Source organism: Fistularia commersonii, chromosome 16 (assembly GCF_037954325.1).
Source record: "Fistularia commersonii isolate RoL2024-O1a breed Wild chromosome 16, RoL_Fcom_v1.0, whole genome shotgun sequence".
Classification (NCBI taxonomy): Eukaryota; Metazoa; Chordata; class Actinopteri; order Syngnathiformes; family Fistulariidae; genus Fistularia; species Fistularia commersonii.
The window spans coordinates 3,131,741-3,158,821 of record NC_141299.1 but is presented as its reverse complement, the minus strand read 5'-3'; the positions used below and the strand labels follow the sequence as shown (position 1 = coordinate 3,158,821).

The window sequence follows — 27,081 nt, the reverse complement described above, 5'->3', positions numbered from 1 at the left end:
TAGCATACTGCCCCAGTGTTTACAGGGGCTGATACTCCTCTGAGTGGCTTGATTCTGAACTCTCCCAAACTAGTATCACCCTCAGAGTGATAGTTTAAGACAAAACTGCTTCATGTGTGTAAAACGCACTACGGCGGTTCAGAGGAGGAGGGAAACGGAGTCTTGAAGCCCCAGAAAAAGCGATAAATACTGGCACTGCCACATTCTTTAGCCAAATAACCGAGGGCTGAGCCAGGAGTAAAATGTCAGGAATATATTTTGATTAGGGGAAGCTCGGAGCTCATTTGCATTTGTAGAGGGATCGTGGGAGCGTCACCCTGACCTGATCAATGACACCGACTTGCAGTGGGAAGGTAGTTGTGGATGTGCTCAGACTTTTGCCTATAAAGTGGTTTGGTTCAGTGATCAGGTACGTCTCTCACCTTATGCCTCATGTTAACAAGGCAAACAAGGGAATTCACCCCTCCCACCCCCCCCACGTCATCCTCGCTGTTTGACATTTATCTTGAGTTTATTGTTTTGTCATCAAGAACATTCCACCAGGAGTTATAACATTTTGTCAGTTGTACGAGGATAATTTAAAAATGAGAGGATCATATTCATTTCCTTGACTGCCTGGATGGAGATGAACAAGGTGTGTCTTTTTGTTTTCTTGTGGACCCGAGCCAACACATCAAACAGCGCTAAAAGATTCTCTTAATGGTTTGGTAATTCTGGGCTTTTTTTTTCCTGGGGATCAGTGACCTTGAAATGATGAGCTGTATAATTCACAGATTGAGCATTTGTGACACTAATATGTACACCAGTCAGTCAGGATATGTGCACTGAAGGTCTTTGGTGTGCCCAACTTGGAACGGCTATGCTTCTTCAGAGTGCGTGTCTAACCCACTCGACTCAATCTGTCTGTTTGATAAATTCACGCTGGGTTATAGGTGACCAGCAGGTAAAAAAAAAAAAAAAAAATGGAATAACATCCTGCCAGAGCAAGGTCTTCTGCTTTGTTTACTTTTTTTTTTTCACTTTTTCTTCAAAGCTTGCCTGGAGAGTGGTCATCACTTTTACTAGCTCCAACTATTAAATTACATTAAACCTTTTTAAACCCCTGAAGCAGATATTTGACAAACTGATAAACATAGCACATCACAAATGCGTTTGATTTAAGTCAACAGAATTCATGAAGATTTCTTATTTTTTTTAGTAGTGTGACGACTTGCTGATTGTGCATTACTCATACCTGTCCTGAATGAATTAAAAGATGACAGTAGGGTCTGATCTTGCTCAGGTTAATACAAAGTGGTTGGTCTGGCTGTCGTCTCCTCTTAAACACAGCTGAGCATAGGTATGTAACCACACCTGACTTTTGGACATTGTCTCCTACTCTGGTTAAAGAGAGAAACTGACAAAGACGGTGACCATTACTTCTCTCATGCCATGAGTTAGAATGACACTGTGGTGGGTCGGCAGCGGGTCACAAATATTTTTCGCCTTGTTCTTCTAGGGCAGAGGAAAAACGTCTCCACAAAAACCCAGAGGAGGGTTTATTGTGTTTATGTTTAGCTCCCCTCCCTCTATTTTCTCTTCCAAACAATGTATTCTAATAACTTTTCATTTACTTGCTTGTCATACATTGGATGGCTACATTCCTTGTAGTGCGAGGCAGTAATAAGAAATAATTACCTATTTGAGTTTAGCAGGCTCATACTCACTGTACAGCACAATTGTACACACACATAATTGTCTTGGCAAGTCAAGAGACGCACTAAGATGTGAAATCCTATTCATGCAAGTGGTATATAATTGGCTCACTCCTTTGAGGAATTAGACGGAGTTAATCATGTCTGAATATACAGAACTCAATTAGAACTCTGCAAGCTAATGCAGACAGCTATGAATATTTGATGACAAAGTCAGCAGATAGCTGGGCCACTGTGAGTTTATAAGCGTACCTCACACGACAGATAAACCGAGGGTTGGTGCGTACTTGCTGTTGTGTGCGAATAACAGCCGAGCGTGTGAATAACAGCCTTCCTTGTGGAGGTATCACCTGTATAGCCACTTGTCGAACCACCGCTTTGGTGTGTATAGAGGGGCCCCGAATGATCTACTCTGCAGGTGAGCCTTTGGATATGACTATGTGGATATCCATCACGGTGACGTGACAGGTGTGTATAGGTGCTTTGCAGTCATCTCTAATAAAAGCCATATGAAAGTCAAGAATGCAACATTATACAACTTTTTTTCAATTCATCTGTTTGGCTGTCGCCAGATGTGAGAACGGGAACAGCCTTTGATGGATGTTTTGCAAGTTATATGCCTACTGACAATGTCAGCCGAAGCTGGGGGAAGGTTTTGAGGGATTTCACATTGTTTTGTGGGAAAGTCTAATAGTCTGTTGAGCTCTGGAGGGCGTCCTTCACCAGGGGCCTAAATACCACAGGCACAATGCCTGTCACCCCAGGGTACTGTGCCAAACGGACGCTTCCCATTACTACCTAAATTGTTTTAGCGTTGTGTGTTTGAGTTCATTTGTTTCATTCTGTAGACACAATTACCAGAGGGCCTTGTTTTGTTCTTTCAGCTCAAGTGTGATCACTGTCATGCTTCTAGCTGATTAATGATGTAAAATGAAATAAGTACTGACAGTCATTGTAAAAATCTTATTGTGGCTACCGGACTTAGTTTCTCTTCTTGCCTCCATAACAATGAACACAACTATTACACCCTTGATTTTTATACATGTGTGTTTTAAAACAGAGGGTGACATGAAACAAAAGAAAGAAATATGACGCACTCACAACAGTCTCACGAAACTATGGATTCACATGATAACACTGTTGAATAACAGGTATAAAAACAACTGATATATTACTTACCGTTTCCATGAGTCTTACATGAAAAAAATGACACTATAAGGACCTAATTAGAGGTACTTTCTTCAAAGCTGGCAGCGCCCGTTGTGGTGCGTTATTAAGTGCTGGGACTAGAAAAAGGATCTGTAATTAACATTTATTTATATAAGAAATAAAGCCTAAAAGATATTATTTTATGACCAATTCTGTTGATGTCACAGACAGATTAACTTAAATAGGGCGGTAAAGCTCATCTGTCAGTAGGACATTTCCTGGTGACTGGCAGGTCAGGGCTGCCGCCCTTTCTTTCTGTTCAATTGTACAATGGGGTGTTGAACTAGTGATACAAAAAGCCATTTATTTTAAATAAGAAAGTTTGAGTAAAACACCAGATAATAAATGTAATTACATTCAAGTAAGTTGGCACCCGTGACCTTGATGGTCATTGGAATTCTGTTGCAGGGACTGAAATAGATTATTTTTTGTGTGTAATCAAAACTCTATCTATTACTGCCCTTTCAGTATCAACTTCTGGCATGACCTTGTGTTACCCGCATCAATCTCAGTGCCGTACACTTAACTAGTCTACACTTTGAATGATCATTGTTCCACAAAAGCAATTGCATAAAAAAGAAAGCGATTGCGATTTTGTCTCAAACAGAGGAGACAAAGCACTGGGCAAATTGAAAGGACCTTTTTTTTAACCAGTTGGGATCCTGAAAGAAGTTGCAGTAAAAGAGCTCTTTTTTAAAAAATAATATCAACGTGACAGAAACCTGTCTATGCAGTCGCTGAGACAAGCACAAAAAAAGGTATCAAGTTTGATGGCGCGCAGTTGTCTAGAGCAATTCTGGACAGCACCGCATACAAGCGGTTAACCTTAAATGACACCGTATACAACAGAGAGACCTAAAAGACCAGCTGCATGATATCAGCCACACATAACTGTCCCTCTGTGCTCTCTGATGCCTTGCAACAGGCAGAAATGTGAAATCGCTGAAATGTATTTATTCTTCAATACTATCGGTTCAAAAAGAGCTGAAATTTCTATATCCCAATGTTGTTGTATTTCAGCGAAGAAAATTAGCATTTTTAAAACCTCTCTAATTCTAATTTCCATGATTTCACAATATTGTAAGAAAAGCAGTTGTTTTTCATTTTATTTTTGATGTTCAATGTAAATGGTTTGGATTACTTAGACTGAAAAAGACAAATACTGCAACTTCATCTTGTCTGACCCCCATTGGCTTTTGTTTTAGCTTTGATCGTCGAAGAAACTTGCCGGATATTATATTGAATGTATTGAGAATCAGTTAGAAAATAGGTTTCCCATAAGAGCGTCCTGTGATCCAGATGATGCATTCATGAAACAACTACAGTGAGCTGACACTGCAACAACATAATGAACCACTTCATGCAAAACAAGATATTAACGGAGCAGGTGTTTAGTTTATCTGCGTCATTTTGTATTCAAATAGGTTGCAAAAGGTCCCCTGTTGAGACAAGCTAGGGGATGATCACTGATTCCTACCTTGAAATTTGTTTGTTAGCGAGTGACTGAGGCACTGGTCAGAGATAGCAAGTTGTAAAAGCAGGAAGTAGACAGGTGACGATAAAAGACGTGGGTGATTTCCGTCACATTACTGAAAGGAATTGATAATATCTAGACAAAGAGACTTAGAAAGGCAAATCATCCAGTGCAAGAGATGAATCTTGTCAATATAAATGCCAGCATTGTTCAACACAATATGTAAAAAAATTGAGGCCTTGATGATGGTGTGGCTGATTGCCTTTTTAATACGTGGCAGAAAAGTTTATTGGACGGCAGTCTCTGTGGTATGCAAAATGTATTCTGCCAGTTTCTGGCAAAGTGACTGGTACTCTTTGCATAAGATAAAGAAATTTCTAGACAGTATCTCTCCTGTGGTTACCATACATGTATCCTGATAATCCCGCAGACAAAATAGAACACGTTTTTGCAACATATAGATTGTTCATTGACTGAAAATCCTTCTTAGCTCAAAGAAAAACAAAAATCGGAACATTTGAAAATTCTATCTTGTTTTCAAAAAATTTGGATGTTTTTGGGTGCTGTTTTTTAAAGCCTTCCAAGTTTCTTTACACAGTCACGATGATGCTAAATCTGTTTACAACCCGCAGACACACATTTCAAATGAGCTACCCGGTGCTATCAATCAGTCAACTGCATAAATGGAGACAAACAACAAATCACTGAATCATTCGCAAATAAGGACAATTTTCCCATTTTTTTCCCACATAAACCTTCTATATGTTTTTGGACTGTGGGAGGAAATTGGAGAACCCGGAAGAAACCCACACAGACACAGGGAGAACACAGAAACTCCACACAGAAGGGCTTGCTGTAGGAAATCAAACCAGGGTCCTTTGTGCTAGGAGGAAGAGTCACTATCTACTGCACTGTGTTGCCCCGCAACCACTGTTTGTTCCCCTCTAAAATCTTTTGACATCAGTCTCAAATATACCAAATAGGTCAGGCCTCTGCATGTAGTACACAGAGGGCATAAAGTATGCAGAACTGATGATGGGAAGTAAGTAAAGAAGCAAGTCTACAATTTTGCTGGAACATATCACAGGTAATAGAGTGAGAACAGCATCAGATCTAGAGTCTAGTCACAACGTATGACTTCTGTTAAATTTTACTTCCAGATTCCTAGACTGACTAACTTGGAGGCAAACTTGAAGCTTCCCTCTTTCTCTGGGGTATGACACTTCCCTACAGACACCCGAGTCTCACGTTCATTCTGTAATCGCACAGAGGCATATGACCCTGAGGAAGGGAATAAAAGAAAAAGAAATTACTTTCATTAAGAAATTCAGATTTCTCCCATCCTTTTGATCTTGCGCCAGAAGAACATTTATGCTGATGAAATGCATAAATAAAGTTCTTAAATTATCCCATTCCTCTTTAGTGCATGTATCGGAGTTGGAGAACTTCCAGACAAGACAACTACAATCCCAGTGAGTGCCTCTGAAGAGAAATGATTTAGGAGAAGGCCTGCTACTAATGGAAACAGCTCGGGTTTGAGACTTTTTCGTGAAAGTGCATATCCAGTCATTTCTTGAAAAGGATGCAAACATGAGTTGTACATATTTGTTAATATTTACAGACCGAGCTGCATCCATGTATGCTGTAAATCCTTTCTGAACAAGATTCTAAGCAGTGTAAGAGAGTATTAGTGGCCCATAAAAAGTAAGGTCTTATCAACAATCTGGAAGGAGTTTTGCTCTTTCATAGGCAAACAACTACATTCAAATATTTTTCTGTGTCAGAAAGCCCTTACATTTTCTGCGGACAAGTTACAGGAATGATTCAAAGACACTGCATGAAAAGTAAAATCATGATTATTATACTTAACATTTCCTTTAGGAAATAAAATCTATAAAGATAGGTTTTAGATCCCTTTATATCCAGCATGACCATGGAATATTTTTCTAACATGTATTGTTCAAGCAAATCAAAAATAATAATTTTAGTATTTTCAAGGAAATGTCTTGTTTTTTTGAAAATGTTGCTTACATATTTGATTAGTACTATTTGCTTACTTATTATTTACTCCTTAGTAGGCTAAATTCATCTGACTGTTAAAAAAAAAAAACATTGGAGAATGACCAGTCGCCCTAGTAATCAAAGATGTTATTGAAAAATCTCAGCATGCACATAAAATTATCTCAAAAGAATCTCAAAAAAGTAAAAGTTCACATTTACAAACTTGAATGACAAACTCAGGGTAATGTAATGCACCGTTATCCTGTATATTATCCAAACAATGACCTCAGACATTCCCTAAAACACTGCTGACAGTTAAAAACTCCAGGACTTCCTCAGCTTCCATGACAGAGGGTAAATATATTCCACTGAAAGGGACTTCAGCATGCATGATTTGTTATGGTTTATGAGGAGATTGTGTATCTTTTCTGAAATACGATTGCAAAGAAATACAGCCATGCAAGTATGACACAGGGGCGGTGCGGCTCAAGGGTTTTAGTGGCCGTCCCTGCAACCCAATATTCATCCTGGTTCAATTCCGGTGCTCCTCCTAGCTAGTTGAAGTGTTGTTGAGCAAAACGCGGCATCCCTAACTGCTCCCGAATGTGACAACAAAGACTATCTTTTCTCTATACATTTAACAGCAAATTTATATATTTTTTTTGTAAAATGGAAAAACTCCAGGTATCACCCAAAAACATTTGGAAAAGTCTTGCCATAAAGGTTGGTCAGTAGAGTTATGTCAAGCTGAATTATAAGAAGAGTTATTGAAAAAAAAAAAAAAAAAAAACTAACCAAAAATTCCTGACTTATCTGGTCCTAAAAGACAAATGCCATCAAGTTATATATACTCTTAGCTGATTTGACAATAATTTAACAAATTAATGTTAACGTTCAAATTAATTAACGTTTGATACGTCTATCTCAGGGCTTATCAACATAGATCAGAAGAGGATAAACCAGCTATAGGACATCAATCTATTAATAATATATCATAAGTTATGTTCCGATAAAAAATGTGATATGACATAAGAAGGATTTAACCATAATAAAAATAATGCTTCCACTTTTCATGGAGTTTTAAAAACAACTAGGCCATTACATGGCATAGATATCATAGGTCAAATGTATGTTGTAAGTCTGAAAGAGTGTACACTGAAATCTAATAGGGACTGGTGTTATTTCAGTTCAAAAATATCCCTGACCTTTCATACGTCCACATATTTAACTCAAAATCTATTAGATGACATACATATAGATTATTAAGCATCACCTTATTCTTATGTTGTGTAACTGAAATATATGTACAGTTCATTGTCCCTTTTCACCAAATTCAGAACTTTTCTTTTATTGTACGACTTTACTAAGTGTAGCAACACTTCTTCATCTCTGTGTGTTTGTGTGTGTGCATGTGCATTTTATAGAATAGTGTCTAAAACAGACAAAGCAAACTACTTTTCTGAGACAAAAAAAAAATCAAAATCTAATTTTATAGTTATGGAGAATAGAACTGATACAAAATAAGTTTATCAATATAGAATCCTTTAATATCATGTATTTTAGATCCATTCCATGTTTAGCACCTAATCCTACAAGTGTATCGCTATAATAATTTTTGTCGCGCATTTATGTTATTGTAGTTTGGCGGCAATATTTTTTTTATCAATACCATCAATAACATGAAATTAAATAGGGAAGTGTGAGACTCTGTATCCTACTTTCAGTGACAGTCTGCAAACCTTGAGGAAGTAAAAAGTATATAGTTTATATGCCTAGAATGACAGCAATGTTCAGTTCTACCAATGTGTCTCTTGTGAGTCATACTGATGAACATTATTCCTGTTCGTTCGCTCCACAAACTGATAGGATTTCTAAATACAGACCACTGCTAATGTTATTTTCAACTTATAAAATCCCTTTTCTTCTCATCTGGTACCAAGCCAGCAGTCTAGTTAGCAGCTTTATCGTGTTAAACACCAATGTGCCAGAGATATAACGAGTCGGCATAACGGTCAAATAAGACATACTTAAAGGGATCTATTGATCGCATGACGATATACAAGAATGAAGCACTGAAATAACAACACAAAAGTAATTTTGATAACAATTACAAAGCTTACTTTATAAATATCATATAATAAAAATTACAAGGAAACCCATATGTCACAAGGCTGACCTTGTTAAGTTCTGCCGCCTCCAGATTTTTAATGGAGTGACTCATTCAAGGTCTCACTCAACATTGATAAAAGAGAAGACGTTACGGTGAAGGGAAGAAAGGTTTCGGTAAGTAACAGAAAAAAGGCAGAAAGTAGAAATAAAGGAAAATACAGATGTGTGTAATGAGACGTGACAGCTGACCGTCTTTGCTGAACTGATGCATGTTTGCCTGAAGTGACACCATGAACATTCTGCCGGTCCTGTTTGCAAAACTGGATTTCTGAAACAGGGACGTGTAAATGTCGTGCACAGACGAGACAACTTATAGGACAAAACTTACGATGTAGCAAGGCTCGCAGTATGCCTTCTTCTCCACGGCATAGAAGGGCTTGCCACGCAACTTTGAGGTGCAAGTCATGCAGATGAAGCAGTCAACATGAAAGACCTGGTCCATGGCGGTGCAGCCGGTACCTTCACCCACCACATTCTCTCCACAGCTGGAACAGCGCCCTGGTGGGAGGAAGAAGAGGGCAGGCTAAGTGCAAATTCGCTATAAAGCCATGTGATTTGCTTCCAAGGTCAGGAAGAGTTTATCAGTAAATCAAATTAAGGTCTATATTTCTGCATTCTGGGAGGAAAAATCTGGATTTTAGAGCTCTTTGAAAGTTGTAAGAACACAATTTGTTAACCTGTCAGGAATTAAACAATTTAAAGTATAGAAGTATCTAATTTCAAAATGTAATCTATTTCTACTTCCGTTTCTACTTTCGGCGCTGTCTCGGGCAGCTGCCTGCCAGAGTTTCTCCTCACCTTAGTAATTCCTCTTCCGTCAGCCGAGGGAATATTCAAATGTTTGTACTTCTTAAGACCTTAAAACACTTGATAGCCTTAACCTTGACACTTTATATTTTATTGTATTTCTTATTCTCCCTCCTTCCTATGATTATCTATTATTGTTATGTTTTGCTTGACTTTCAACAAAATATTTATTAGTTATCAACTTGTTTAGCAACAAACAAGATAACTGGAGTGGCACAGCGGTTAGCGCTCACAACACGATGGACCCCGGTTCAATTGCGACGAGTGTGGAGTTTGCATGTTCTGTGAGGGTTTCTGACAGGCTTCCACGTTCCAAAAACATGCAGCAGGTTCATTGAAAAATGCGGAAGATTGCGCTGAATGAATGAGTGAGTATGCGGCCCTGCAACTGACTGGTGACCAGTCCAAGGTGTACCCCACCTCTCGCCTGGTGACAGGTGGGATAGGCTCCAGCATCCCCCGTGCAGGATAAGTGATGACAGACGGATGGAGGAAATGTGATAATTGGATAATTGCGACAGTTTATCAAGGAAGGAAAAGACACTCACACCGACTAACTTCATGTCCTCTTTCACTACAGCCATAAATCCCCTTTTTGGCCCTTCAGTCTGGCCTGTCTGACTTTATCTTCATGTTCATGTGCCCCAAAAAACAAATTGCTAATCTCAGATTGTAAAATCCAACTATTTTGTTGTTCCTTTTCCTTTTTACGACAATGAGTTGGCAACCTCTTTGTTGAGGATGAAATTCTGGCGTTTGGAGGCAAACTTGATAGGATATTTTGCATACTTTAGTTTACGGTCCAATCAACTGATAGAGAAAATTTTACACATATCACAGCCCAAAAAGCCGATTAGGCCCAAGTTTTTTTTAAGAAAGATTGCAAAACTGTTGCTAAATATTGAACAGTGATAAAAATCTTCTATGTTAGTCGGGAGAAGTTGAATAAGACTATGCAGTTTTACTTGATGAATAATGTGGATGTGCATTACTTTTAGTCATTTGACCAGAAGATCCATAGGGCACTAACTACTTGAAGCCAACATCACAAAATTCTCAATATAAATGGCTTATTTCAAGATTTATAAAGTGACTAATCTTCACTTTTTGAATCGTGGATAAAAATGGAAAAAAATACTATAATTATGCCACATTAAAGAGACCATCCACATCACCAAAGAGTGACAGGGACAACATCTATTTCAGAAAGTAAAGCTTTTAAGGATAAAAAGAAACTTTCAGAAGAACAAGCAAATCTTTGTAAAGGGGGCACATGTGAACTGATTATTGCAGCAGAAAGAAGCTGATTGCATATTGTTGGACATGGCATTTGGATATCTTTAATTGAGTTGGCGATATCTTTAATTGAGTTTAAGATGTCCTCAACTCAATGCAAGTTATCTTCAACCCAATTAATAACACTGTCAATTTAATTACTGGTATCTTACAATAATAGGGTTTAAAAAGATATCAAAGAATGTTTTATTTTTTACACAGCTGAAGACAGATGCAATCTTGTAGAGGGAGTTTGATACAGTATATTTAATTAATTCTAGTTCAGTTCTATGGATCTTTTTTTTCCCTTTTTCTTTTTTTGTGTTTGACATAAAAGCTGATTTGGGGGATGATTGACACTGTATATTCTGAACAAAGCATTTCAAATGTGTTACAGACAGAGGCAAGGCACTAACTGGGGAAGATAGACTATCTGATGTTAGCATTTGCACAGTTCCACTAGCTGTTTTCATATCTAGATATCAAATGGAGTGTAAAGTGGAATCTGTCTCAGGTATCTCCTTGACTGCGAGGCTTGCTAATAGTATTCTAATCTCAGATAACTCATTATCTTATCACCAGCTTCGCATGAAACTGAGAGAAGTTGCTTTAAAAAGTGATAGGATTTACAACTTTTACAGCAACATTCCACAGCAATTCTCATATGGATATCTGAAGGACATGATCCGGCATTCCTTGACAGGAGATATAAAAGAAAACGCAAGCACTGATACATAACCGATCGAGATTTTTAACATTGAAAACAAAACAACAACAACAACAACGAAGAAAATTGCTGTCACATTTTATTAATAAAATCGCTGACTACTTTCATCCATTGAGACTTATGCTATAGATATATTTTATCAGTTCTATCTGTTCCCACGTCTTGATCCGCACCTCAATTATGGCTGCTTTACCTACTGTACAGGGAGACAGATTAAACAAACTATTGAAGGCATGTCTCAGGGGGACATGTGGGTGTCAGTGGAATCACAAGCAGTGTAATCACTTCAAAGAGCCAGAGGGAACGAAAAAGTGAGAGAGACTGAGCGAGAGGCAGAGGCGAGGTACGCCGAGACTGTTAGTGGCTTGAGATCACAGGCCATCTTCAGTGAGTGAATGAGAATGCCAAACACGTCCCACAGGGCTCCAATTTTAAATAGCAAGACGGAAACCTCTCGGAAATCCTTTTCCTTTAGGCAGTTTGTGATCACGAGGGCCCTCAGGAGCTATTTGTGCAAGTCACGAATGTGCATGTAGAATACACAGTTTTACCCCAATACGCGAAGCACAGACACAATGAAGAAAAGAAAAGGATTGCCTACACCAGTCATGCCACACATATGGATTAGAGCAAATAAACACAGATATATGTATCGTAGACTTTACGCATGCTGGACATTTAGCGGCTCGCGCTTGAATCCGCATGATCCTGCGGCACAGAAATGCTCCAGACAGTCCAGCTCCAAAGTTATTGTTCTCTTTATTAATGGTTTAATAAAATGTGTTATTGAATAGAAACTATTTTAAAGAGCGAAGCAAACATTCGTCTCCAAACTTCCAATTACGCGCGTCTATTTTCTTTGCGATGAATCAAAAAAATCTTCTTCGGCTCAAGCTTACGGCACTCCAAACGGCTGTCAAAATGCTGATTTACCAAATCAATAAATGCTTTTATGCAGTAAAAAAAATATAACATTTCACACAGTAAAATACAAGATTTCAAACCAGTTAAGCATCTTTGTTTGACAAATTTCTCAATATAATTCATCCAAAACCAATCAGTTGATCTGAATCCTCTATTGTGTGTCTGAGTTAGGTTGCACAAAGCCCAACAATTTCACGCTCAAAGCGCAAGCTTGGCCTTCTTCGGCAAGTCGATAACTTTATATTCTTAAACTTGCACTGTATGATAATAGTTAGATATGAAGAGTGTTTTACTGCTTTCCATCAATAATTTCACACATCAATGTCGGAAGTAAGCTTTTTTAGTTTTGAGACACTACTTCAGTTGAGTTCTTGAATAATACAGGACAGCATTTGAAGCAACATCATATTTACCCCTATGGAGATGATCCCAAATACTTTCGAACCATTTCAGCTGGGCATAAAGGAATCATGAAAAGGCCTCTCTGCTCCCCAGTGTCCCTTTGCGCAGAGAATGGAACCAGAGTCCTAATATCAAAACTTCAAATAGTTCCTGTATAACCAATGCCATGGTGATGTGGAGGGAGGGGAGTTCATTTACACTTTACTCACTTTCTTTCCTTTCATTCTTCAAACCTCAGAAGTGTCTCTTCTGTTACATCGAAAGTCAAAAGAAGGACTGAAGAGAAAATCTTTTCTACTTTTTTTTTTTTTTTTTAATAAAAGAAAAGCACATTCCCTGTGAGCTATGGAGGCTTAGAATGGTTAGACAATTTAATTGGATAAAAGGAAAAGATTAAAGAAGCCCTGACTCTGTTCCATAAATAATTGATTTCTAATGTATTTGTAGTGGCAGTGAGACGCTGTTGTTTGGGAATGGGGGATGTTGAGTGGCAGAACACTTCAGATTTCCCCCAGTCTATGCGTTCTTTGTTTTTTCACACCGTGATATTGAAGCAGCATGAAAGGCAGAGCGGGAGCACACTTGCAGCTCAATTTGATCTTACATCGTCAGAAATCAAAGATTGTGCATGTAAAGACGGCTCGCAAGGAACTTTTTTCTAGGGGACCAAACTTTTCACACTATTTTACTAAAGAATACATTTCTGCTGGTGCAACTGTTGCAAACCCCAAAGGCAAAGCCAACTACTACAGCTTGTATCAAAAACTAATAAAACAAGAGAAAAATCCATTTCATTTTGGGACTTCACCAAAGGTTATGTGCTCGTATCAAAATATACAATAAATTGTATTATGAAAAAACGACAACAAAAAAATAAACGTTTGCGCCGTTTAAACATTAAAACACCAAAAAACGGGCAAATCATAACAAACAATGGAATAAACAAATGATCTCCATAGTAGTTTTATTGGATATGGCAACGTACCTCCTAATAGATGTTAAATTACGATCCACTTGGATAAGGTGAGGCAAATAAAGGAGTTGTAATAAATTGGTCGGACTCTTACCAGCACAAACAATATATTTTGAAGGGGAAACCAGAAATGTGGTTGAGTAGATTAGGAGTGTTACCGCTAACTACAGGAACGCCAGAGGCCACAATTTCTGCCTTGTTTCATCTCTCTGCCCTCTGGGTTAATCTACTTTGTTGCTTCAGCTTGCCCTCCGTGCAGCCTGACAATGCCGGGGCCTTCAGTTGCCTTGGGATGACAAGAGAAATAGCTGTCATCACTGTATTCCAATCTCTGAATGCCTCTCTCCTAACCTCTCCCTTTAATCTTATTCCCAATGTCAGCAAATAGCAGTCTGTGGAGCTGCTACAGCCACGGAGAAGGATGGAGAAGAGGCAAGCCTGTGCCACTAAGTATTAGTGCTCAGCCTGTCAAGGCCTACAGCAGCAGATAGAGGGGGAGGGAGTGTAGGTTACATGTTGTAGAAGCTGGTTGGCAGGAGTGACATGCGGGGGTGCCAGGGAGCAGGCGGTGCTGGCAAATACGTTGAAAGGGAGAGTACAGGCAGGGAACAGGTGAGTGTGTGTGTGTGTGTGTTTGTGTGTCTACAGCAGAATATGTACACAAGTGGTGTGCTCCAAGTCATGTGTATTTTATGCTGTTTGTCGGTGCACACCCGTTTGCTTATAAGTATGTATGAGTTTGCGTGCATGAGCATGCAGATGTCTACACATTCCTGAGGTCAAACGCTCACTCACAAATGAAATCTAGCAACGTGAGTGCCCGGAAGCCTCAGATGGGCTCACACGGCAGCTGATCTTGCAAGCCTCAGTGGAGCTGTCTCAACTAGGCAGGATAGCAAACGCCGAGCCTGGCGGGGGAGGAAGGGGAGGGGCGGGTGGTGAGGGGGGGTTGGTCACCTCATGTGAACTACCCAAAAAAAAAAACAGGCTTCTGTCACTGGGAAGAGAAGCCCCATGCTTGTACGATGCATCAACTGAAGAGCCAGAAAGCAGCACTACGAGGTCAGCTCTAGTGCTGGGACGATATAATGAGGAAAGACTGGTATATAAAGCGTATAAACTATCACCAAAAATCACCCTGAAATTGCTTTTTCTACGCGAACAAGAACCCACATCTCCAGGTATTGAGACATAATACAAATACAAATAAATAAACAACTGAGAAGCAGAAAACTGCTATGATTCCGTTTGCGTGGTACTATTTTTACTTCGTTTAAAAGACGGCGTTGAAGGATAATCGGTGAGTTTTGTTGTATGATGTCAGTCTATAGTAGTCAGACATAATCCACTGCAGGAGGTATACAACTGCATGGGCTTAGGAACAGCCATGTCACCAAACTGCCTCATATGATGCCCCCTACCCCTGGGTAATCAGTGACCTCCTTCCAGCAGCATTATGCTCTTCTGTCTCATAATGATTGCTGCCACAGACATACACAGACGCACATGCATGCACACAAAAGATGGTTGAGGAAATGCCCGTGTACGTGACTGAGAGAGAAAGGCTTGGAACCAAAGGATCTGAAAATCTGTGTGGGGGAGAACTGGGAGATTCATAGTAAAGATAACCTATGTGTAATTCTATTTGAAAATTAAATATTTTGTAGTGACAACATCCGCGTGTATGCATAGATCTGCCGAATCAATTTGCTAAATTCTAATTCAAGAAACAGACAACAATTAATTACAAAATTAACATATTGCAAACATAGTATGAGTGTCTAACGTTTATTAATTGATTTTAATTGATGAGTTTATTAGACTATACTAGGGTGTTTACAGGGGCTTCGGTTATTCTGCAGTGTTTTCCCTTCACACATGAGTTCTTGATACAATCAAGACATTAAATGTGCATCTTAAAAAGCTAACAGGAGAAAATCACCTGCATCGGCTGCGATGATTGGCCGAAGGCATTTAGATCCAGCGGAACAAGAGCTGGGTGGGGATGTGGGATGCATCTATCAAGCATTGGAGAGGTTTTAGTCTGACACACACATCCAGCTTGTTATGACATGTAGAGGCACATCTAAAGCAAACTCCTAAGAGGTTGCTGAGGGCAACCTTTGTAAAATGCAAATGACTTTCACCAGAGTATCTTAGACAATGCACAAAGCTGTCTAAACTCGAAGCCTATTAATACATAAAGTTGCGGTGCTGCATTGTGGTGTGAAGAAATAGGCTCCACAAGAGCACACTGTGTGAACCAAAAGTTTTTTCTAACCCAATTACCTCAGCCGATCTGTTCTGACTTCTCTGGCCTGTACTGTTACTGGAGCTACACTGCCATTTGTATCTCTTCCAAGATTCCTCATGAACATTTCATGTGAGGTGTCTTATAAATTATGAGGGTTCTTCCAGCTGACATTATGAGAGAAAAAGGCAAGCCTTCCTTTCCTTCTAGAGCTCTCATCATAAAACAAAGGCTAGCTCAATCCGTAAGGAAACGTTTCAGCCTTTGTGGAGTAGAGTAAGCCCATATGAATAGCTTAGCTAATTTCAGATGAGTTATTCTCAGAAGAACATGTGATATTATCGTTACAAAAACATTATCATTTATTCTCAGAAAATCACTCCAAATAAATAATGATTGGGTATTAAAAATTGACATATTTTTAAAATCTATATAATAAGGAACCAGATGACAGGGATTGCATCAAAGAAATTCCATTTGTCTGTTTGGTATTAAAGAAAACACAGGAAAAACAATCTCTGGGGCAGAATAAACTACACTCTATGTGTCTTTATCACTAATTGTAAATAATGCAAAGCGTCTCATCCTCTTAATTATTCAGCTTTATGTCCTGGTTTTGGTTAACACAAATGTACTGGTGACAAAATATTGTAAGTTCTTCTGGTGCACAAATGCCAAGGCATCTATGCTGTGAGCAGAGTAGCTGTGTCTTATTAGATTTCCACAAACACAGTACACCTACGCAAAACCTAAGTGGATTAAATATGATGGATGATGACATTTGGAGAAAAGGCTCTTTCAGATTATCCTAATCTAATCTGGAACTCTAAATCAGGACTAATCAGTTGCGTTTCAAAGAAGCTTCAATCACGGAGAGAATTTTGGGCTTGAAAACTGGGTTTCTCAAAAGAAAAGACATTATTCTATAGTACTTTATTTTCAGGTTTTTATATTTTGAGCAGCCTATGCCTTTGAGAAGAGCGTATAATGAGCCTATTTTGAAATAGAAAAGTCCACAAAGACACGATAGGTGTAGTCGCTGCTGTGCAGTTGTTGTAGAAGTAAGTCTTAAACTTCTGTAATTTATATGCCCTGAGTAGAGCGCTACTACATCGAAGAGATTCTTCTGACATTAGAGAGCCAGAGTGTAACATTAATTAAATTCAATTAAGCCCCTCTGGACCAATGAAAACCCACTATCGCTGTTTCAAATTAGAAGGTCATCAAAAAAATTAGAGATACCGATAAAACTTAGCTATAGGAAAACAATGATTCAGTCCAGTCGTACGCTAGAGATCATGGCGGCACTTTGAATAATCTTATTAATTACTAGCCTTGGGGTTGCTGCAACCCACCAGAAAAGGGAGAGCTCATATGCCATTAGATTCTTCATAATTTCTTAAGTCTCACAAGTTGGAACAGATTCTCACACAGCCTTTACACCGAATGTACAGAAACATACTAGTTCGAAGTCCGTTTTTAACACTGATATAGTGACAATGTGTGTAATATTCAGCAGGACAGGATTTGAAAAGCAGCATGCCTTTATGCTAGAACGCTCTCTTAATGAGATCCTGCCATCACCTAAGTGCTTATATTACTGCCCTTATCCCCTCTTTCTCTCAGTAAATTCAGCTGTCACCTTATTTAACAACAATATAACCCCCTCCCCCCACACACACACATACACTCAACTTGCTAATAGCCTGTTGTTGTCAACTGGGGATGCACACGCTTTTGTGACTCTCACTGGCTACCTCTGCTCACATGAGCCATTTTCAACTCACATGTCCTTGTTTCACCAGGCTACAGCCACTCATCCTTACACATTCTAACATCCAAAAAACTGCATGCATTGTATCTCTTTCTATAATCCATCCATCGTCTGCCGCTTATCCTGCACTCAGGGTCGCAGGGGATGCCTGAGTCTACCCCAGCTGGCATCGGGCGAGAGGTGGGGTACAGTCAGTCGCTAGTCAAGTGCAGCACGCTCACTCACTCTTTCGGGGCAATTTTCCCCATTTTTTTTTCCAATTAACCTCCTGCATGATTTGGAGACATGGAGAGAACATGCAAATTCCACACAGACCGATCCCCTTGTTGGAATCGAATCGGGGTCCTTCGTGGTGTGAGGCAGAAGTGCTAACCGCTGTGCTGCCCTCTTCCCTAAAATCAAGCCAGCCACATTTTGAGAACCATTCCTCAGTTAATATACTTGACTTCATTAAAGCCATCAGATCCATTTGACCCATGTCTAATGTGAACCAATTAAGGTCTTTACATCAGTGCACACCAAAGTGAAGCGGAATATCCCTTAATTCCGGTTAAATACATGTCCCTGCATTTATAAAACACCTCCATATGCTGTAACCGTGTGCCATGTGATTATGTGCTGATATAAAGCCTGCTCTATGGTCCCACTGAATGCTTTGAGCCAAACATCTAATGGGCATGGGAAATAATTCCAGGGCAAAGGGGATTAAAGACTAGAAATGAGAGAGGACCGGGGTGATGGCACTCCCAAACAGCTAAAGGTTCAGAGCATAGAGAAACAGAACTGCAAAAAATGAATGCACAGAATCCATGTGTTTTGAATTCTAGTTTGTAAAAAATCATTACATCCGTCATTTTATTTAGACTGCTCTCCTGGCGTAAAATTACACATCAAATGTTTCAATAAAAAAAGGTGCAAATAAATGTGTAAATGATCAAAGTAGAGAAAGATTCATCAATTTAGAGACGTTCATCTGCCCAAGGTCTTTATTGTATTATTTTTCTCATTCTATTCTGGGCAAAAAAACATTTCTTCTCTGTTGATCATACCATTACACTTTTGTAGACACTCCCCTGCATCTCAGGCTGCTTCACCTTTCCTCTGAAAATCAATGGATAAGAGGTGCACCTACCACTCTCACCTCGACTCACCAGCCTTAAGCCATATTCCAAAAAAATTTAAAAATTCACTAACATTTTGGGAGGTCCTGGGAATGCCTGATGCCAGTTTTGATCTATTAATCTACATTCCAATATAGCCTCCACAACCCTGAAAAGATGTTTAAATTCATAGATCTAGGAGGCTTTGGACAAGATTTATAGGCTGTCAAGGCCCGACCAGGCTGTATTTGTAACGGAAAACAAACGAGCAAGCAAGCAAACAAACAAACTTACAAAGAAAATACTTCAAAATTGTTTCAATTTTTACGTATTTTTCTGGTTCGATTTTGACGTGGGGACTTCTCTATGTGGAGTTTGCATGTTCTCCCTGTGTCTGAATGAGTTTCTTCCGGGTTCTACGGTTTTCTCCCACAGCCCAAAAACATGCAGCAGGTTAATTGGAAAATAAATTGGGAAAAATTGCCCTGAATGAGTGAGTGAGTGAATGGTTGTCTGTCTGTACATGTGGCCCGGCAATTGACCAGCCAGCAGTCCTGGGTGTACCCCGCCTCTAGCCAGATGACAGCTGGGATAGGCTCCAGCATCCCCTGCGACCCTGAGTGCAGGATAAGCGGCAGACGATGGATGGATGGATAATCCTAAATGTATTAAAGAAGTGATGTATTTTCATAGATTTTTTTTTATAAATAAAAAACAAACTTTATACATTGTTAACAATCAATGTCTGTCTTTTTGGCATGATTTATGACCCTCTCACATGGTAAATTACAGCAAAGGAGGGAGGTGGTGCATACAAACAAGAAAGAAAACAAAAAAACAAAGAAAACCCATTCCCATGGCTGTCATGATGGTGATTATAAAAAAAAAAAAAAACATGTAACTTACAGAGACAATAAACATATGACAACATGTAGTAATTATAAGAGCAGTCATGAGCGGCATAGAAAGACAAATCAAAAATACTTAGAGAAAGGCTTGATAAGAATGTAATCAGAAAAAAAAGATGTACCAACTGTGTAGTCCTGAATGACATCAGCTGATGCTTAAAAAAAACAAATATACTGATTCCAATAAAACAAGTCTGGAAGATCAAATCCCATGCATATTGCATACCTGTATATTTTTAACAGGAGATGATAGTTTTTGGAAAAAAAAAAAGTTTGTTGTGGCAATAGTGAGATTGCCAAGGAACAGCACACATTACCACAGATTACTTTCCTACATACTTTTTTTCTGCTGTGTTTACCCCATTTTATTACCTATTTTTACTGGACTCTTTTTAAGAATAGCAATAGTACTGATATAATAACAATATTTTCAGTGGACAATACCAACCAAACTATCAAGCTATTTCAGTAGATTTATTAAAATGTAATTTATATAAGAATTTATGGCAGGAGAAAAAATTGTAAAACTGGCACCATAATGGTTCATAAGGTGCACTGTGACACTGGAGGCAAAACAATCCAGATTAAATTCATAGTTTTGTTGTTGAGTAAGACACTTAACCTCTAACCGCTTCCTAGGCGTGGCTCATTGGCCGCTCCCTGCTCATAGTTTGTTTATGATGAGTTAAATGCAGAGGACAAAATTTGCTGACGTTGTGCTGTATATGAGTGAATGTGACTAAATAAAAGATTTCTTTCTTTCTTCCTTTACTAGAACGTTACCCTGTTTGTAAATGAGGTCTGGTGCCATGTGAATGTTGGTAAGAAAAGCCACCCTACCGAAGTACTCCTCTGATGGAGGGTTGTCCATGTCAAACAGCATCTTCTTCGTTAGGCGTTCAAGTTCATCTTCAGGGTGGGCCGTGGGGGCATTGGTCTGAGAACCAAAGAAGAAAGAGGAATTTGATCCACAAAGCAAATTTTATATAATCAGATAAGGTTGGCAATATCTTTCATGCATTTCCAGCTGACTGGTGAGTACTGCATGTGCTCACTCTAGTATAAATGATGATTGAATAAAAGAGTAAATGCAAGAACATATTGATGGGTCCCATTTTGAAAATGATCACAAAGATTGACAAAAATTCCAATAATTCAGGATGCCTCATAGTCAAATAAAACTAATTCCCAGGAATCTACATGTAATCGGAGGTGTGGAGATGTCTGACCCTGGTTGAGGCTTTGGTTTGGCCCTCAGAGGGTTGTGCATATGTTCTATGCAGCACATAGATGAGAAAGAGACAATCAGCCTGATCAATGACTGATTTGAGGAAAGGAAAAGATAGAAAAATAAGATAAATAAGATTGATAGATAGACGGTTGGATGGATGGATGGATGGATGGATGGATGGATGGATGGATGGATGGATGGATGGATCCTTTATTTAGGAGCCTCTTTTCATGCTTTCTTTGACACCCGCCTGCAGTGTGTTTTAAAGGGATGACATGTTCTTCCTCACATTTTTGTCAATCATCTATTGGAAAGCACATCCCCACATGCCTTACTCAAGGCCCAAGATGCACTACCGTCATACTTGTGTGTGCTTTTACCAGACTCTCTGGAGGCCAGCTTGACTTTAAATTTGGTGACATCTGGTCAGATCAGAGGGGGTAAGTGTCTTTGCAGTAAGTTTGATTTTCAATACTGGAAGACAAACTGAGATCCGAGCTGACCTTTTAGTTGCTCCTAATTACCACATAAGGGAGCAAGGTGCATATAAGCTACTATTGTGGATTCTAACTAATTTATTTGTGTCATATAATGCAATCAGATTTGTCAATTGCAGACGGGATGAAAAAAGTATTTTGTTATTCATAATGGTAGAGCATTCACTGATCATGCCTCTAGTAATATTAATAGTCATTATTTCTACATCCATTAGTATGCGCCTTCCATCATTTGAGACACTGTGTCATTAAAAACAATTCAACTATATATGAAGAAAACAATTTGAAAAAACGACAATAAGGCCCTCTACCAGCCCTCAAACCAGGTAGGTCTATAAACTGTGATCCTCAGGATCCTCAGGAAATGTAAGGTTTTCAAAAATAAACATACTTTGCCATAACGTGGCCTTGATGCTCCTTAATTTATTTTGTGCTAAAACAATTAATAAATTACATCGCAACTTACTTAAACAGATCTACAGCTATCTTTAACAAAGTATTAAAATAATCCGATAAATAGCTTAATAGAAAGAATAAATATAATAATAATTTAGACAGGATAAATATAATTCTAACTTTTTGAAAACTGAAGTCACACATATTTAGAATACTCTAAACTTGTCGATTCATAATATAATTATGACAACACATGGAAATATATCTTTTCAATTTTCCATCCATCTATCCATCCATCCATCCATCTTCTGCTGCTTATCCAAAGTCGGATTGCAGGGCTCTAGACCCCCACTGTGCGCCGAGTCCGACTATATCTAGTCGGAAACTCTCAGCCTTGTGAACCAGCTCGGGCTCCTTCCCCGCCAGAGGAGTGATATTCCATGTCACAAGATCCAGCGGAAGGGTTGGACCACCAAGGGCACTGCCCATGTCATCCCTTCGGGCTGTGCAGGCTTGGCCACCAGTTGCTTGCCATCGAGCCCCACCCCTGGGCCTGGCTCCAGGGGGATGCCCCAGTGACCCACATCCCAGCAGGGGAAAACTGGGTCCAAATTCTATAGTCATCATGGGTGGTCTTCTGAGCCGCGCTTTGTCTGGTCCCTCACCTGGGACCTGTTTGCCTTGGGTGACCCTTCCCTGGTCATAAAGCCCCAGACAACATAGATCCTAGGATCACTGGGACACGCAATCCCCTCCAACACATTAAGGTGGCAGCTCAAGGAGTTGTTTTTTTTTTAATTTTCAAGATTCAATATTAACTAAAAAAACAGTTTGTTTGTTTTTCAAATCATGCTTGCGTAAGTTTACTTGTAAATAAGCTGGCCCAAAAAGGGAAAAAAAAAAACTGTCCCCAAATTTGCAATATGTCTGAATGGTATTTTAACCAATACTTCTATTCACTGCTCTAATGCTCTGATTCAGACAGTATATACTGTATACAGTCACTGGAATTAGCAGAGGACATCCAGATTTTCATTCAATTATTCATTAACTCATTCACTTTTCCCATGCTAACCATTAATACCTATCCTGTGCCCACCACTGTGCCACCTATTAAATATCAATATGCTAGCATAGAATCAAAGTCAATTTTCATAGTCTAGAAGAGCCACTGTAGATGTAGCTACATAGATAAGCTACATGGTACTACAAATGGCAAAGAGTTAGGTGGACTGTTAAGTGTCCCTTAGTCTGAGAAGTATTAGCCTAATTATTTTGGTATGTTCTTAACAGATTTTATTTGTCTGCCTTATCATTCAATCTTCAGTGAAAAATATAGTAGACATATTTTGTACAAGAGGAGTATGGATGGTGTTATAAAAGTAGTTCTTCTACAGAGAAATATAATAAACCCCAACAAAAGAGATGACTGAAAAGCCCTGCATCCTACGAATAACTTCTCTAGCGAGGATATCATATATCAAAAAACATTTATGTATTTCATTATAAAATTTAAAATTAATTTTAGCAAATCGAGATTTGCTCACTTGGTCTCTCTCAATCAGGAATGACTAGATTTCTTTTTCTTTTCATAGGTTTTTGTATCATTGTCCACACACCTATAGTGAAAATTTCCCTGTTGTGCCAGAGCTCTCTCCCTTGAGAGCAACTGGGCTCAAACGCTCAGTTTCCTGGGCAGCTCCTAAGACACTCAATCGTACCATGAGGATCACATCTGAGGAACAAGGAAACATTCTTTGTTGTTTTGATAGTCCTCTATTGTCAATTCAAATTCAATTAATATAAAACCAAGGTCATGTGTTGTATCAGTTGAGAAATAATACAACATGATGCACAACAGACTTCATAATAGGTCTATAAATTCTTTGCATACCTCAAAGGAATGATGTTATTGTCAACTCCCTGCTTATTATGTCTGTGTTGTGATTTTGAAAGTGAAGAGAAAGATCTAACACTGTTAATCTTTGCACCACATCAAAAGCATATTGGAGAGCGAACAAAATGCTGCGATTAACAGAAACAGACTTTTGAGTTTAAGCTTCATTTATACCTTATCCAGTCATTGACACCCTGCAGCAATGCACTGCCAGAGAGTTTAAAGCACCTTGTTAGGAACTCTTTTGTGACAGCACAGAATCATTTTTCACTTGAATAAGAAAAAGAAATTGCTTCCCCTGCATGCGTTATGATTGCTTCACAGTTCCTGTTGAGCTCTTCAGAGACAACAATAGAAACCATACAGCCGCTATATGAGCAGCAGACATGATTGTACTGTTATGTCTGGCTCAGTTCAGTTTGCCTTTGCCCTCAGGACACTCAGATGTACTTTCAGTGAAATTTCTGATAAAATTCAGAAGTAACTGCTTTGAAAGCTGAATCTAGCTCCAACTGTTTTCCCCCAATATATTCAGCTTTATAGTCTGGAGTCGGCTGCTTTTTAAAGGCAAAAACCCATTAGTTGAAATAAGATACAACTTGATGGACATCAAATGTCATCCACATGATAATTCAATACTGAATGTGATACAGATCAAATCAAGCACAGCAATACCACTGAAATTGACAAGTGTTGTATATATGTGACACTCATAGGTGAGAAAAAAAAACAAAAAACAAAAAAAAAACGAGGAGCTAATCACTGACATCTATGAATAAACCCCTACTGTGTTTTGTCATTGTGTTAAAACAGATTTCAGTATGAGTGGAGTAGGGCGGGTGGCAACAGGACTGCTCTTTACCTGACGCTCTGTAACCAACCTCAGACCTCCTCCTTCCTGCTCCGAATGTTTTAGTAGTGAATGAAATGGATGCATAACTGTACGCAGTGCATTTTCTCTGAAATCCAATTGGTGTAGGTGTAGGTATTTTAAAAAAAAGAGAGGACAGGAAGTACAGTCTATTAACTATTCATCAAGTGCAATGGCACAGATGAAGGTTGAGCTATCATATTGTTATCAGTAGAATAAATTACCTACGACCAAGACACAGGGAAATCCATACGACACACTCATGATGCAAAATTATTATCCAGATGTTGCACAGTGAATTGAAAAGCTAACAGAGAACATGATAGATCAGTTCTTCACCACAATGTTCTGTGAGACAAAGTTGTTGCAATATAACTGAATTTAAGAATCTGAGACCTTGGGAAAACAGTAAAGCAATGTGTTGGTTTATAAACAAACAGTGTGTGTTTTTTTGTGTGTATTGTTGAAGAGCCCTTGAAATGCTATTTTGATGTGAGAAGTTTGCCTAGAATATCTGATCCAAAGTGTTAATCAGATATGCACTTCTTGCAGCTTTTGTGCTACAGAAAACAATGTGCTATTGTATTTAGAGAATTAGACAATGATGGAAACTTTGTTAAATGTAAGACAGTACATTAGACAGTACATTAATTTACAATGGAAAAAGTAAGTCAAATCGAACTTCTTTGTAGATATCTACATATGAAGAATCAATGGCTCAAAATTATTATATTATTGTGCATTATCATATTATTGTTAAGTGATATACAGATATACATGTTGTGAACACTGTCTGATCAAGAATCTAGCGCTGAGAAAAGCTACTGTCATTACACTATACATTCAAAAATGTACATGTGACAAGGATAGAACTTTTTATTTTTCAGTTATACTGATAGAATGTATTAAATATTTGGGATGAATGCAAAACACTGAGGGGGGCAGTTATGCGGTCTGTGCCCTTGAGCATTTTGAAACACTGAATTACACATTGACTTTGAATGTTTGTGGAATAATGAGGGCTATATCATGCTCTAGGCAGCGGTGCATTGTGAAAGTTGTCAAACCTTGGCAGTGGTTGACTGACATTTAAAAGACGTCATCTTATATGTTAGTCAAACAATGCCATGCAAATGGCCTACCAAGATGATTTCAGTGTTCCTACATATACTGTATGTCACAGAACTGTTTATCCCCACTGCAAAAATGTATGCATATGCACAATATCCACATTCTGGTTATAAGTGACATTAGCTTATCCAAAGGTAAAATGGCTTCAGATTTCCCTTTGGTTTTAAATCTTTTGAAGAATACCCTCCTTCCTTACCCTCCCCATATTCAGAGAACAACTGTTTTTACACAGCTCAGTAAGAACGACAATGACATTGAGAACAACAGCACCGCTCAAACAGCACAAACGACTGGGCTGAAACTGAAAACCAAAATGGGAGAAGTACAAGTTCTATTAGTGAAATGAAACACAATCTCTAAAACAATGCCAATCTTTTTATCTACACATGTAGTCATCCATCAGCTGTGCCTTACCCCCTGCTTTACGTCTTCTAAATGCAATATTTCAAATTAAACCAAAAGCAATTGCCCATTCTTACAAAAGCTCAACATTTTCTGCATGATAGGCAGAAGGAGAACAAAGACGTAATCATTCACAGTCAGTTTTTTTTTTCTCTCTCAGAAAAATTGATGGACTTAACAATAGAAATGCTTTGTAATGTCAGTGAAGCTGCAGCTTTAACACCTTTCTGATTTAGACAGTGCTAATTCTGCAATCCTTGATTTTTTTTCAGCACAACTAATGATGCCATTACACAAACATAACCTTGAATGGGAAAATGGCTTATTAATAAAACAACAATTATTTTGAAAAAAGAAGAACAATAAAGAAACAATGCAAAAATAGACCATTGCATTAGCTAAGGTTCATAAAGGATTGGGGTATTTATCGGATTGGAATATCTAAAAAAAGCATTTATTGCTGCAACACTAAACGAGTGATTATAGCAGCTTAGATGACCGTGTTTCAACAAAACATGAAAGGATTGCTGGATCAGTCACACTATCCTTTTAGTAAGTATGTGTGTGTTTGGTACATGTGTATGTATGCGTGCGCATGAGTGTGAGTTCGTGAGGGTGAGCATGTGTTTTTGTGAGGTGGGTGGCTGGGGGGGGTTATGTTGGGTTTAGAATCAAATGAATGGGTTTTACACTCAAAGAGTTTTCTATAGAGTGTGTATTATGTGTGTGTCATTTTAAGGGAGGTTTAAGTGATTCTATGCAGTGTGACCCGTTTCTCGGCTGTCTGTGTATGAGTATGACAGAGTGGCTCGTATTTTGGGTTTTTCATACAAAGTCTTGCTCATTTTGAGTCCTATTTAGAGGGAACGCTCTACAATGTATATATTTTCTTTAGGTTTTCGGGTAATTTTGATTTTTTTTTATTAACTTCGTCTTGAATTTTTTGACTTCCTAATATTTAAGGGTAA

The 27,081-nt window shown here is 38.6% G+C and overlaps 1 protein-coding gene across 3 annotated transcripts in view; it reads right to left on the bottom strand.

Annotated features, from left to right (window-relative positions):
- The window catches only part of lpp (LIM domain containing preferred translocation partner in lipoma), a 143,454-nt gene that overhangs the window by 14,057 nt on the left and 102,316 nt on the right, over nt 1-27,081 (bottom strand). For all 3 annotated transcript variants that reach the window (XM_086162386.1, XM_086162387.1, XM_086162388.1), the window contains 2 exons: nt 20,529-20,625; nt 8,876-9,045 (listed from right to left, as the gene is read on the bottom strand). In XM_086162386.1, coding sequence (XP_086018512.1) covers nt 8,876-9,045; nt 20,529-20,625 — 267 coding nt within the window. The remainder of the gene's footprint in view (nt 1-8,875; nt 9,046-20,528; nt 20,626-27,081) is intronic.